This window comes from Telmatherina bonti (assembly GCF_933228915.1).
Source record: "Telmatherina bonti genome assembly, chromosome: 18".
Taxonomy (NCBI): Eukaryota; Metazoa; Chordata; class Actinopteri; order Atheriniformes; family Telmatherinidae; genus Telmatherina; species Telmatherina bonti.
This window is the reverse complement of record NC_136616.1, coordinates 15,375,073-15,390,487: the sequence shown is the minus strand read 5'-3', so window position 1 is coordinate 15,390,487 and position 15,415 is coordinate 15,375,073. Positions and strand designations below refer to the sequence as shown.

The 15,415-nt window shown below is 37.9% G+C and overlaps 2 protein-coding genes across 2 annotated transcripts in view; one reads left to right on the top strand and one right to left on the bottom strand.

Annotated features, from left to right (window-relative positions):
- The window catches only part of ndrg2 (NDRG family member 2), a 47,154-nt gene extending 40,613 nt beyond the window's left edge, over positions 1-6,541 (top strand). Inside the window, exons 13-17 of the mRNA XM_079258015.1 lie at positions 24-75; positions 177-224; positions 304-339; positions 574-625; positions 3,450-6,541. Of these exons, the coding sequence (XP_079114141.1) occupies positions 24-75; positions 177-224; positions 304-339; positions 574-625; positions 3,450-3,613 (352 nt within the window). The 3' untranslated portion in view covers positions 3,614-6,541. The remainder of the gene's footprint in view (positions 1-23; positions 76-176; positions 225-303; positions 340-573; positions 626-3,449) is intronic.
- A 4,154-nt stretch (positions 6,542-10,695) lies between these two features.
- On the bottom strand, positions 10,696-14,001 carry LOC306769187 (protein translocase subunit SecA-like; the record flags this gene model as incomplete). Its single annotated transcript, XM_079257753.1, has 1 exon — positions 10,696-14,001. The coding sequence occupies one exon, from the start codon at positions 13,999-14,001 to the stop codon at positions 10,696-10,698; it is 3,306 nt and encodes a 1,101-aa protein (XP_079113879.1).
- Between the last annotated feature and the right edge of the window lie 1,414 nt (positions 14,002-15,415).

Genomic DNA, 15,415 nt, shown 5'->3' with positions numbered 1-15,415 from the left:
CCTGATTAACATGTTCACCTCAGGTGTCCAGTGATGCTGGTGGTGGGAGATCAAGCCCCATACGAGGACGCTGCTGTGAGTTTTCTTTGTGTTTTAATGACTTTCATTAGACGTTTCCTTTTTATTTCCCACATAGTGTCACAAGCCTTATTGTACTTTCTCTCTGTGACCACTAGGTGGAGTGCAACAGCAAACTGGACCCAACAACAACTTCATTCCTCAAGGTGCACATGATGTTTATGTTTCACCTCCTTTTCTCTTTCTCTTCTTTTACTTAAACTCATGTCTTCTGTCCTGTTACAGATGGCGGATGCTGGCGGTCTCCCTCAGCTGACTCAGGTAACATCAGGAAGACTGAAATAGCACATTATAACTAGTATTGTTGAACACCACATGATTTAATGGCAGTTTGATCGGAACGTTTTCTCACTGTAAATAAACTGTAGTCTGGTCATAAATAAAAGAAAAAATTAGTTGTCATCAGTTTGTGCCATGATTTAACTCAGGTAAGACTAGATTGTTGTTTTAATAGAGTTTGACGTTGATAAATTTGATGATGTGTTTCTTCTGCAGCCGGCTAAACTGACTGAGGCTTTCAAGTATTTCATCCAGGGCATGGGCTACAGTAAGTTCACTTGATGCTAAGTAGGTGTCTGTTTACCAATGCTGCAAGGCTTTAATGTACCGGTTAGTTCTTATTCATTTGAATTTTGATCCATTTAAATAACTTAAAGTGGATCCAGGTATATTTTGTGCATTGTCAGATATGCAATGAGGATTTATACTTTTTTTTTTTTTTTTTTTTTTTTTTTTTTTTTTACCTTTGAGTTAATCATGTTCTGTGAGATTCTTGTTGTTTTAAAATAATGAATAATACTGCTACCTTTTTTTTTTTTTTTGCCCTTTTTCACATTATATTTATCTTTTTTTTTCTTTTGTAGCCTACATTTATTAAAATGAGCAGATAAAATTAAATGAAGCATTATAACATATCATTAGTGGCTCCAAACAGCTGCACTGTTTATTGCTTTATGCTTCTGGCCTGTGTTAAGAGAAGTCTTGCCAAGGAAAAAGTTGGGATTTTGGAGAGATGATCTGTAAAATGCTGTAATGCTATATTTGCCTTATTCTTTAACAGGGATGTCACAATGGCTTATTTTTTTCTTGGTAGTTATTTTCAGAAATATTCATATTTTAATATACAAAGAAAATCATTAGTAATGTCTTGAAACACATGACTATTCATTTTAGAGTCTAAATTTCTGTTTTTTGATGGCAACTTCTGTGATGGACTGGCGACCTGTCAAGGGTATACCCCCCCTTCTCCCCCAATGATTTCTGGGATAGACACCATCTTCCCCGCAACCATTAATTGGACAATGTGGTTTGGAAAATGAATGAATAAATGATGCAACTTGGGCAAAAATTCTCATTCAAAACAAAACTAAGCCACATTTTAACCCTATATCTGAGAGGAAACATTTGGAAAAGACAACAGAAACTCTACTCTGTAGAGATCCTGTCGCCTTTTCCTTAGAATATGAGGCGGAAATTTTGCAACACAGAGAAAACATCTTGGTGGCTTTCAGCTGCATGTTAGCAGGCTAGCTGCCATTTCAAACATAAATCACTATGAAACAGAAAAAGAAGTGAAAGAAACAAGTTACAATATTAAATAAAGTTTCTTCTGCAGATCGTTTCACACAAATAAGGTCAAAGTCCATCATATTTGAACATCCATCGAGAGTTTGACAGTTTCCATCATGCAGGAACACAGAGATGTTTTGCAACTGTGTTTCCGTACACACAAGTTCTGCTGATCTGCCGATACGTTTCCAGCATAATGTTTTGTGGAAAGTGGCGATATTGAAGGATCTTTACAAATAGATAATTGTGGCTTTTAAAACAACAGATCCATCCATCCATCCATCCATCCATTCATCCATCCATCTATGCATTCATCCTTCCATCCTTGCATTCATCCATCCATCCATCCATCCATCCATCAATCAATCCATGCATCCATTTATCCATTCATCTATCCATCCATCCATCCATGCATCCATCAATCAATCCATGCATCATCAATCCATTTATCCATCCATCCATCCATGCATCCCTCCATCCATGCATTCATCCATCCATGCATCTATCATCCATCAATCAATCCATCCATCCATTTATCCATTCATCTATCCATCCATCCATCAATCAATCCATGCATCATCAATCCATTTATCCATTCATCCATCCCTCCATCCATGCATTCATCCATCCATGCATTCATCCATCCATCCATCCATCCATGTATCTATCATCCATCAATCAATCCATCCATCCATTTATCCATCCATCCATCCATGCATCCCTCCATCCATGCATTCATCCATCCATGCATCCATCCATCCATTCATCCATCCATGCATCTATCATCCATCAATCAATCCATTCATCCATCCATCCATTCATCCATGCATCCATCCATCCATCTATGCATTCATCCTTCCATCCATGTATTCATCCATCCATCCATCCATCCATCCATCAATCAATCCATCTATCCATTCATCCATCCATCAATCAATCCATGCATCCATCCATTAATCAATCCATCCATCCATTTATCCATTCATCTATCCATCCATCTATCCATCCATCCATGCATCTATCAATCAATCCATGCATCATCAATCCATTTATCCATCCATCCATCCATCCATCCATGCATCCCTCCATCCATGCATTCATCCATCCATGCATCCATCCATCCATCCATTCATCCATCCATGCATTTATCATCCATCAATCAATTCATCAATCCATCCATCCATTCACCTATCCATCCATCCATCCATGCATCCATCCATCCATCAATCAATCCATGCATCATCCATCCATCCATGCATCCATTCATCTATCCATCCATCCATCAATCCATCAATCCATGCATCATCCATCCATTTATCCATCCATGCATCCATCCATCAATCAATCAATCCATGCATCATCCATGCATCCATCCATCCATGCATCCATCAATCAATCATTCCATGCATCGTCCATCCATTTATTCATTTATCCATCCACCCATCCATGCATCCATCCATCAATCAATCCATGCATTATCCATCCATTTATCCATCTATCCATCCATCCATCTATGCATCCATTTTCATAATCGCTTAGTCCAGTTGAGGGCCTGAACCTTCCTAAACAGCAGCTATTATAGTGAAAGCAAGTAGTTCTAGTTCTAAAGTTTTACAGTCATTTAGCAGATGCTTTCCTCCAAAGAGAAACAAAACAAAACGAGCAAGAAATCAAACATTCAGGGACAACATAGACAGTAATTGTGACATCCCTTTTCTTTAGGTACAGATAACTGTTTCCATCAATTCCCTTTATCTGATTGCAATCTTATTGTTCACTTCTCTGTCTCTCTTCCTTCTCAGTGGCTTCCTCCTGCATGACCCGCCTGTCCCGCTCCCGCACCACCTCCCTCTCCTCCTCCTACTCCATGGATGGCTCCCGCTCTCGCTCCCGCACCCTGTCCCAGGGCTCGCAGGGCGGCCAGATGCCTCCCAGCCCCTCCCAAACAATGGAGGTGTCCTGCTGAAGAAAAAAAAAATAACACAAGAGAGAGAGAGAGAGAAAGAGAGTGGGTGAGAGAGAGTGGGAAAGAGAGGGAGGGGAAAGCATAAGGAAGGAAAAAGCGAAGCTTGACAATAATGCAGGAGCACGATGGAAGGCTTTCTTGTTTGCCACAACACAACTCCCATCATTCCCCACAACAGCAGAATAGAAATAGATGCAGTAAGAGAGAGGGAGGGAGGGAGAGGAATGGAAGTGATTTCAGTGGAGGACAGAGCTGACCTTTACGTGTTTGTACTATATACAAGTCCAGTCTTTCTCTTAATATCACAAGCTGAAAACCAGTAGACCAGGCTGTTTTACAGCAAAGCACAGTTTTTATTTTTAAAGTATGACAAGAAGAAACAAAGCAAAGGAAGGAGGTGAAGAACAGTAACCAGTCCTCCCTCCTTCCTTCTGTTAGAGCCTCTGTCAGCCAATAGAGCCCTTTAATCTAGACTCAGAGTGGCATATAGAAGCCGCACACCTCCTGTTAACCAATAGTAATAATTTGGAAGTGGTGCTCTTGTGGATGATGATGATGATGATGATAATGATGATGATGATGATGATGAAAATGTAATAGAAAAAAAAAAACTGTAACACTTTTCTCTTTAATACATAATGACTTTAATAATGACATAGATAAAAAAAAAAAAAAAAAAACATACTATAGCAGAGATACTTACAACAATGTGTGTCTTCTACTTTTTAAGCAAGTTTTTATTGTGTTTTTTTTTCTTTTGTCTGTATTTTCATTTTGTAATTTGTGACCTGTCTCAGCAAGGGGCTGAAGCGACTGATTGGTTGAGCCGTCACGTGGTAACAGCCAATGAGAGCCATTATAGTGACTGCTTCCTCCTTGATGTTGCCAGGTTGTTTATGTCTTCCATTTGCCCCTCGTCTATCAGTCGGTGTGTTTTCTTTTTTGTTTTGGTTTTATCTTTTTTTTTTTTCTTTTTAGATTTAGACAGAAAACTCTTTGGGGGTCTTTTGTTTTTTTTTTTTTGTTTTTTTGTTGTTTTTTTTCCTCCTTCTGGACTGTTTGGAAATTGCATGCCTGGTCTCAGCCCATGTGAATACTGACTGGATAATGTTTTACTTTCGTATTGTGTGGTTTTGTGTGCATGTGTGCGCTCGAGTGGAAAATGATGCTCCGAAAGTCTGAACCGGTGAAAACGAGAGGGGGGCCGGCACACTACCGTTACCATTAATCGCGCATTATAAAGTGCTTCCAATGTCACTGGTTGTATCGCACCACCTGTTGTGATATCCACACTTGTGTGCTCCTCTGTAGCTGGTTTGGATATCGCACTTTTAGTGCCAGATGTGGCCAGAAGGGATCACTGTGTTCATCATCTGGGTTGTAGTTTCTTAGCCTTGCCTGTGCATTGATACCTCCTAACAAACCCAGCCAACATACTTGAGTTTATGTGCGCTCTGAGGTGAAATGAACACACAGTCCTCCTCACCAAGAAGTAGCTTTATTCGTGCAGTGAGGTCGAGATAAACGCGTTTGCATGCGATCATTGTGTGAATGAGGAGGTAACTGGGAGCGCGTTTATCCAGGAAGTACAATTAACAAAGCAGCATAGAGGGAGGACAGACAGGGTCCACAAAGAGAGTGTAGTAATAATCTTCAAGACCAACAAAACCCCTTGTGACTTATCGATGACAATGAACCAGCCCCTTCACTGCCACCACACTCAAGGTACAGAACTGCCTGTCCACGTGGAAGAGTGTTTAAACCTTAAACCAAATGGTTGTAGCCAAATAAGCATCAAATAAAAGGGGTGTTTTCTTTTTTCTTCTTTTTAGTCCAAACCCTGCCATCAGAAACTAAATATAGTCTCAGTGACTCTAACCTTCCTCTGAATTGTTCATATTTCAACACAAAGCTTACCACTGCCCTGTGACGTGAGCCATTATGACGTATTTGAAACGGAACCTGTAATTGGACCCAAGCATGTGCATTTTTAAGCGTGTTCTGATTCAGTTCTTTGGTTTTTTTTTTTCTTTTAGTTTCTTAAAAATATATATTGAGGACACATCACTTAATCGAATCAGCTGGAGGTGGCCTGTTTCTTGCACATGCTATCCAGTGCTCCTTTCCCAAAACCTTTTCGATAGACTGAGTGATGATTTCGATGAGAGTGACAGGAAAGTCAGCAGAGTGCCTCAGATTGGAGTTTGTAGATTGACATGATGATGACGGCAGCAGTCCGTTTTTGAGTTCACTCCCCTCAGAGCTGCCAAAGCGATGCACAGCCAGCCTTTTGGCTGTTAGGTTTGACGGGGAAAATACAAATCTCGACGACTGGGAAATTCACGCTGCGAGTGCTCATAGTGACATCAAATCAGGATGCCGTTTGTTTTCAGGCGCATTAGATTTCTGGAATGTAAATGTTTGGCTGAGATCAAAGCTTGAAACAGTCTGGCATGGAAAGGTCTACCAAAAACAGATAACAAGAAGAACCATGGTAATAAAAAAAAAAGTCAACAAGGAAAACAGAGTGGTACTTCTTTCTGGAGAGTTGAGCCGGGTGGTGTGATTGTAAATGCTTGTCCATTTTGTCTTTTTTTTGTCTCTTGATTTCTACTTTTAACATGTTTCTTTTCCCTTATACAGTTTGGAAATTCTTTTTCCTTCTTTTTTTTTCCTTTTTTAAATCTATGTGACGTGTTAGTTTCCTGTCCCGATGTGCTCACAAGTTAGTTAACCGTGTGATAGTTCTTGTGTAACTTTTTTAGCATTAGCGCTTGTAAGGGAGAATAGTAATATAATTAACAATAAAAGATTAAATGCTAAGAGAATACAAATCAAATTTACCTGTGTGGCTAATTTCTCTGTGTAAAACAATGGACATCTTAAAAAAAGAGCAAACCTAAATATTAATAAATGATTAAGAGAATTCTTCTGTCTCCTGTCGTCTGTTACATTTGGTTCTCGTGTTTGGATCTTTCACCAAACATTCCCATCTAGTTTAGTGTAAAGATCTTTGACAACAGCCACACAGTGCTGGCCAGACATGTGGGTCTTTGCATGAGCATAAATGACGGTTTTGAGGGCTGCTCTTACTTTTCAGAGGTCCAGACCTCTAAGAAGTGGTTCAAGAAAAGTAAACCAGTGAAAAAGGACAAACTAGAGCTCAAAGATGTATCTGGGGAGCAGATACAGAGACCAACAGCAGAGCTCAAATGACTGAAAGAGCTCAAAGTTTATGCTAACTTCACCAGTATTGAATCAAAACCTCACAGTGCACCGTAGTTTGTTGCATATAGGACTGTGATTTTAGAGCTTCCAGAGTGTTCATGCTCTACAATGGTATTGTAAGCACCAGAATTAAACAGAATGGCAACTAGAAGAGGTAGCATTGTCTGATGAATGAGTGTTTTTTTTTTCACATTACGTGCATCCCTCACTGTGAAACAGTATGGAAGCAGGACACACTTTGGAAGAAGGTGAGATGATGAGGACTGTCTGAGGATTTTATTTGATAAAGCATTATTTTTCAAAAGTACACCCTTTATAGACCCTATAATTCATTCCCTAATGACATTTTTATTTTTCAGCAGGGGTGAAGGACCCAACTCCAACAGCATCTGCTAACTTCAGAGATTTAGTAGCTTTTATACCAGGACACTTATGGGGCTTGCGAGGGGCAACATAATATTAGTTGAGGTTGATTAGTGGGGATATTTTTTATTGGCTAATCATCATAACTTCAATGATTTCAGATTCTATATTATAAATGGTTTTAAAATTGTGCTTTTGAAAGTGATTGTAATACCTCTTGTGGCCTTGTGTGGCAGGATTGAGCAGTGTTCCTTGATAAGACAGGAATTTTATGCCATCTTTAAACAGGGGAATTCTTCTGTTAGACCTATATACAATTTATGGGAAATTCCCAGTGTCCTCAATTCTTTGACAGCAATATTTGTTTTTGTTTTTTGTTTTTTTTTTTTCCACTTTTTGGTGGTGGGTTCACTTGGTAAGTAGAACAAGCATTAATTAAGAGCTAGCTTGTTGAGTGCAGTAGCAATGAACAAAGAACTAATTAGCATGGTTGCTACAGTTAATGTTACTTGGAAGTAAAACTCTCTTATTTCATGCATTTCTTCTAATTTATCAACATGGGGATTTAACAATACTAAATATGAATGATATATAAATCAACTATCAATAGTTTTATTTTATTTTATTTTATTTATTTTGTTTAAGTTTTATTGCACATTGTAGGATCCTACACAGCCCACAAAGTTTAGCTAGTATTTACATCAAATTTCAGTGCATAGATACCTGTTGTGAACATGCTCATAATTTTAAAAGTTGAACACAATTCAAATGTCATATGTGTTCATTATGTAAATTATTTTTTTCATCATCTTTTGTGAATATTCTGATATTATCAAGCTTTGGTATGAAGCTAAAATGGTATTTTCGGGTAAGCAGGGTACGTCTGAATAACTATCATATTTCGTAAACAAATGAAAACAATGTGGTACAATGTGGAAAACAATGTTCCAACATTTTTGGGATGCTAACATTATAATGCTGTAATGTTAGCATGTACAACATTATACCAGAGGGGCAATAATGATGTGAGTATTGGACATCACTTGGCCTTTACAATGTATTTGTGGTAAATTAGATACTTCAGCTCTGAAAAGCCATCAATAAAGGTAAGTTACTGTATGTATTCAAGTATTAAAGAGTTGTGTTTAACAATTTTACAGTATTAAATGCACATTTAAAATCAGTAGTCAATAACTAGTAGTCTCTCGATAATATAATAATAATATGTTTTATTTCACAAAATAATAGTCAAGTGACATTTAAACCATAAAAATTTGCTGTGAATATTTAATCAAAATGGAATGAAATGGATTGTACAATAAAGTACATTATTTTAATTATGTTTTTAGGCACACTTTATAACTAGAAAAGCTGTTGTGGGGAATAACTAGAGCGCAAACTTCCCTTCAGGGCGTTTAAAAAGTTCTTGTATCTAAATGCTAATCCAGATCACCACCAAAATTTAATCACTACTTCCTTTTCACATTTCCAGCAACTCCTGAAAATTTCATGAAAAGCTGTCCATACCTTTTAGAGTTATCGTGAACACAAACAAACAGGTAAATGCCAGTAAAAACATGGCAGAGGTAAGAATGACAATATTTAATTTAATGCAAAACTAAATTGCATTATCATTAAACAATTTTATTTTTGTAACCTCATTACATACACAAAACATAGTAAATATATCATATATAGTCAGAATTTACAATTAAAACATGTTAAAATCATGTAAATGAAATGAGATAGGAGTTCTCTTTCTTACAAGAGGAAACAATCTGCCTCTTATCTATCTATCTATCTATCTATCTATCTATCTATCTATCTATCTATCTATCTATCTATCTATCTATCTATCTCAATGTATGAGCACAGAATTAAATCAGAGTTTTGCTGTTGTAAAACTATTCAGCATGTCCGCATAAAAAATACAAACTCAAATAATGTGTATTTCTTTCGTTAAGTATACCTTAGTTTATGCCATGAGTCAACATGTTGTATTGCCAGCTATACTACATTTTACCACAGAGTGGCAGTAATGATATTTAGTTGTCTTCAACCTTAATGTCAGGTGTTGTAAAAATGTGATGCTGTGGCATTGAAAGGAGATCCCACAAAGAATTATTGTGAAATTACACCGTATGTTCTGGCACTTAAGAGAATTTTATTGTATTTTTACTACACAGTGTACAGAAAGAGAAGACATTTACCAGTATTCAACATGCAGCAGTCTACTTGTATTTGATTGTTTTATTTCACAAAATCAAAATCCCTTAAAATGCTCATCAGAAAATAAATTTTCATTAAATATAATATAATCAAACAAGCTTGAATGATTCTGGTGATACCAATCAACACAAGAGTTTATATTGCTTATATTCTGAAAACTCAAACCAGAATTTTTTGGCCAAACATAAGATGACGTTAATATATCAATACGAAAGGAAAGATTAAATAATGTGATTAAACATAAAGTCCATATTTCTGACTCACTTAAGAAAACAAAACCATCCATTAACTAATAGGTATCAAATGATGTGCAAAGCTACTTTTCTTCATGGAATGTAGAGAACAACAGTCTGAGGAAACATGTAGTTTAAGCAAATAGACAATAATAAATAATAATAATATTAATTGTCAAGTAAACATATAAAAAAAGAGATAAAAACAAGTCAAAGCACTTCAGCATTTTGCTTATTTTATCTAAAAATGACAGTCATACTATTTACTTGGTTTATTATGTCCACAAAATTTCACCAGCATACTCAAGTGGCTTTATCCCAAATGCAAGAAACTCTTCAATAGTTGTATTAACAAATTCATTTCAAAGGCAGTGTGTTCAACAGGAGAATGGCATTCACTGGATTTAGACCTGTAGTTGATGTTTAGTCGTATTCTTAGCACCACTTACTGCATAGTTTTATGCATAACGGCAATGCTCTGTTACTGGAGGAAAAATGATTCACTAAAACGTACGTAGCTTTCTGCCTGTCACTGAAATAAACCCACTTAAAAAGAAGCATGGATCTCGCACATAGATATGGGTCAGGTTCATAGATTCTAGACTGCTGAGTTCCATGAAAATGTCAAAGGATGGATGGCTCATGAGTTGGTGACTTTTCGGGGGATCTCTGTAGATAATGACCCCTATCTATCTCAGGAGGAAAACTTGTAAATATAATTTAAACAACTGTGTACAGATCAGTAAATCTGAGCTTTTGAAAAAAACAAAAAAAAAAAACAAAAAAACAAAACAGCCAGTATGTAATAAACGTAAAGAAAAAAAACAAGGTGCTGTTTTTTCTTTGACACTAACTTATTGTAATAGAATAAAAATATCTTAAAATATCTTAAAAATATCATAAAATTATTTAAAGATTTTTTCAGTTCATAAAAGCTGATGGTACACTTAGTATCTGAATATAACTTTTTTTTTTTTTTTTTTTAACAATTTCTTGCTAAACAGTTCTGCTCGATTGCAGATTCACACCTTAACGCACAATCCTGGCTTTTCTTGAAAAAACACCCCCCTGAGGCACCAAGGTATCTAACAAATAGATGTGAGTCAGGCCCATGGCTTTAAGACTCCTGATTTCAATAAAAACATCAAACGAAGGATTGCTCATGAGTTGGAAGCTCATCAAAGGGTCTCTTGAGAAAATCTCAGTCACTGATCTTGCAGCAAGGATCACCATTGGCAAAAAATGCTCATATGAGACGAGAAAATACACAAATCTCTTCTTCACATTTACAAATCCACCTCTGTCTATGGCCCTCTGAACCCTCTGTGTGGCTTCAAAAATGTTTGTTTTGAAAGACACCAAAACTGTGTGTCTGGCCATGATACGATTGTCAAATCTTGTCAAATCATTGATTTCCAGTGTGGCATTTCTGAAAGTGATATCTAGCTGTTGGAGGTAGAGCTGAACAGATTTGAGAGCATTTTGCAAATCCTCCAGAGCTTGATTAAGGCATTGGAAGTCCTGACGACTATTCTGCTGGGTTAAAGTTGCAAAAGCTCGGTTGTAGTATGCAACTGCAGCCCAACACTGGTCTTCCTTTATTGCTTTGGTGTACATGTTGATGCTCTCAGAAAGTTTTCCCAGTTTTTGTAGCTCATTGCCAAAGGCAGTGTAGTGATGCAGGTTTGATAAGGGAGACTCTCCCTTCCTGAGTTTTTGCATGGCTTTGTTCAGATCTTCTTTCAGTTGGATTTTCAGTTCACTGATGGAGTCTTCCTTGTTAAATTTAGTGAGCAGCCACATACCCCAAAACTCATTGAGTGCAGCCACATTTGATTCTGCTGGCTTGTTGTTACAACTGGTGTACAGGTCATCTAGGATTTGCAAATGCTGTTTGAAGAGCTCTTCCTTCTTCTTTATGTTTGGCATGTGACACTCTAGGTACTTAGATAGTCCTTTAGCCACAGAGTTATCTCTTAATGTTTTTACCATTGTTATATCTGAATCTGACTTTTCAGTCAAAATATGTGACAACATCGAAGACATTGCTTTGCGCTTTTGGCTGTGGCCTCTCTGGTACAGCCTAAATTCCATCATGAAGAGATTGTGAAAAGATGAAGTGACATCTGTAATATTTGCCAACAAAGACTTAAGTTTCCTTGTTAAAGCCAGCAGCTGAAGCAGATCTGGCAGATGCTTGGAACAGACAATGAGCTGGGCGGAGCCAGGAGAGCCTTGTCTAGCAGCGCGACCAAAAGCCTGAGCCTCAACACGAGCGTTCTTTGGAAGGAAGGTCTGCACAACAAACAAACCTCCAGCTGTCTTTACTGAGTCGCAAATCTGAAGGTCTGTTCCTCGACCTGCCAGGTTTGTGGCTATGATGACGTCTCCTGCTCCAAGATGTTTGGAAAAGATCTCACTGTTGTCCAAGTTGTTACTTATGTAAAGCTTTTTGTGTGGGACATTGTCTTCTAGAGATCTGTGGACAGTTTTTGCCCACTTGATGGTCTCACAGATGATCAGAACAGCTCTGTGACCCCTGTATGGTGTTGGTGTGGTTTGTTCAATAACAACATCACAGATTTTATCAATCCATTCATTTTCATTCTCTACAATTGTCCCCTCAATCTCAAAAAGCTTTCTACGTATGAAAGAAGGAATCTGGCAGGTTTTGATACCTTCGTAGATTTTCTGCAAAGTTTCGGTCTCTGCTTGTTTGCCAAGAGTTCCAGACAGTCCATAGATCTGACTTCCATACATCTGAAGCAAGCCAACACTGGACATGTAGTTAGTGATGGCTGTCATATCACTCAGCTTATATCCATGTTTCATCTCCAGAAACTGGTGCAGACCGTCTGTCCATTGCATGAAGTTCTCTAAAACACCTGTGCAGCTGTAATCCACAGGGACTATTCCATGTTTCTCCAGGACATATTCATGATCCATCTGCATAGTTTGAGCACGGAAAGCATTTTCGATCCAAACTTTTAGTTTAGATTCAACCAGTTCTGACAGGAATCCTGGGATGAAGCAGCCACTTTCAGTGTCCTTCAGTTCACATGGTGTAAAATGCAGAGCGCCTCTTATTTCTTCTTCTGCAGCTCTCATCACACTGGTTTTGTTTGTGAACATGTCCTGGCAGAATAAAAGCAGTGATACTTGTCTCTGCTCATCTCCTTCTTGCGGTCTTTTGTGCAGCTCTTTTATTTCTCCATTTGAGCTTTTACTGTACAGAGCAAACTGGCATGATGGGAATTTTCTCTCAATTGTTTTGAAAAACTCCACCAGCTTGTCAGCAGAAATGTTTGTGATTTTTTCCATTAAAAGGCTTGGCTTTCTTCTTATTTCCCCAACCGATCCTTTGGCCAGTACACCAGCTTCCTCTGCTATCTGAAGAACTGCAAATTCATCAATTCTTTCTTCCTTAATGTGTCTTAATACGGCTTGGTGAAAGGGGTATTTGGGGCCCATGGTTGTGTCTGTGTTAACCTCACTGTACTGATTAACTGTGTTCCATATGAATGCCAGCAGTGGGCTGAGATGCTGCAAAGCAGGCATGTCACTGCCAATGTACACAACATGATGACCCTTATCTAACATCAAGGAATCCACCTCATCTACGATGGCACACTGGAATGTATTCTTCCCAAATATGTCCTTCCGTTCAAAGTGCTGCTGAAGCCAGTGTCCAGCAAACTCATGCACAGTACCATAAACAACTTGACTCTTGTAGCACTTTTTTAAACGACTGTCTTGTTTGTTGATGTTGCAGTCTACAGTGATATTTAAAAACTTATAAAATTCTTTCCACTGATCTAAATCTCTCTCTGCTAGAACAGGTGAGCTCGACATGATATCTACTCTATGACCTATCAGAGCTCGATACGCTGCAAACATTGCCACAATGCATGACTTCCCTTCTCCTGTGCCAACCTGAAGTAACCGCCCCGTTGTGGAAAGAGCCATGAGACACCAGCTCACCATCTGAGTCAGTCGCGGTCTGTATTTGGCTGTGTTTTCTACTGCATCGCAGATTCTCTGCAAGATCATTTGCAGTTTGCTCTTCTCTGATCCATCATTGGGGATTGTCAGTTTTCCATTAACCGATGACACAATATCCTTTATTTCATCTAAAAGCTTTTCATCAACTTGGTTCAGCTTTTCATTTTGGATTTCCTGAATAATCTCATCAAGTGTTTTGTTTTCATCCTTTGATAGTTGATTCTTGAGATTGTCATCTGTTACAGTCACATCTTTGACCAGCTCTACGAGTGTCTTTCTTGATTTTGATCTCCAACTGGAAGTAATATAGTTCACTTCAATGCAGTGCAACATTTGCATGAGCCAGTTGATTAGATGGGATCTATCATTTGCAGATGTTGATTCAAATCGAATTAGAAGAGAATCAAACAAGTCTACTACATCCTCTGGGCTCCATTTGATATTTGTAACAAGTGCTTGAAGCTTCTGGAGAAGCTTTTTCTCATCATATGGAGACAATAAATGTAGAGAAGTGCGTAAACATAGAAATCTGAATAGCTGGTTGACTCCAGGATTTGAGTTTGATTTATCCATTTTGTAGAAAACTTGCTACGGGTAAAACAGAAGTGAAAAAAAAAATGGTTATAAGGTCTTTTAATAAGTTATACGCTATAAAATAACTTCATATTAGAAGTGACTAAACATCTAAAGGTCCAACATTTAATGTCATTAGAAAACATTTAGCATCTATTCTATTTAATTACATCAATAATATATAAGTCTATGCAAACACTAAAACAAAAAAGTGCATTTATTGCTGCATATTTTCTCATTGCTATATTACATAAATTTTCCATCTTACCTGGTGAGAGGATAGGAAATGTTGATGCACACCTTTAGCATACCCAGGATAATCTGCCACCCTTAAGCTGTGCCCTCCCCTTTTATACTATACCTTTGTTTTTGTTTCTCTTTCGTCAGCTATGCTTGGGCAACGCCTGAAGGGAATTTTCTATCTTTCGATTTTGACTTATTATAAAAGCATTTATTTACTGTATGTGCAAGGTTCCATTAAATATGTTTAGATAACTTAGTCTGTATATTTGTTTTTTTACTAGTCTGTTTTTAACCTTTTAGAGTGATAACTTTATAGATTTAGACAGGTTTTGTTACCTTATACTGTATCTAATTATAGAACAAACACACACAGGATTTATCTAGCTTGACATCCATCATGATGTCAAGGTAGTCACTATGAGTTCAACAGACAATGCAGAGAATTCAGACTTTCTCCTCCTGAGCCTCCTCCATCTGTGGAGGCACATTGATGCTTTCCCGAACCAGTGGAGAAACATAGCTTCTCCATTAAGTCCTGAGTTTGCTGTACAGCTTATCTTTGGTCATATATTTCTGGGAAAAAAAACTCATTTGGTAAACATCTGGAAGTGATTCTGAGCAAACGCCTGATCCACCTGAACTGGTACCTTTCAACATATGGGAGTTGCGACTCTACTATTTGTAACTAATAAACAACACTTTAGAGCAGGGGTCGCCAACTCCGCTCCTGGTGAGCTACCATCCTTACCATCCTACAGGTTTTAGTGTTTCCCCGCTGTGATACACCCAACCCAAATCAACAGTGCATTACAGGCAGGTGCAGAAGATGACAACAATTTGTTGGAGAACATTTTTATTTGAACCAAGTCTGTCCCAGGGGAAACACTAAAACCTGCAGGATGGTAGCTCACGAGGACTGGAGTTTGAGACC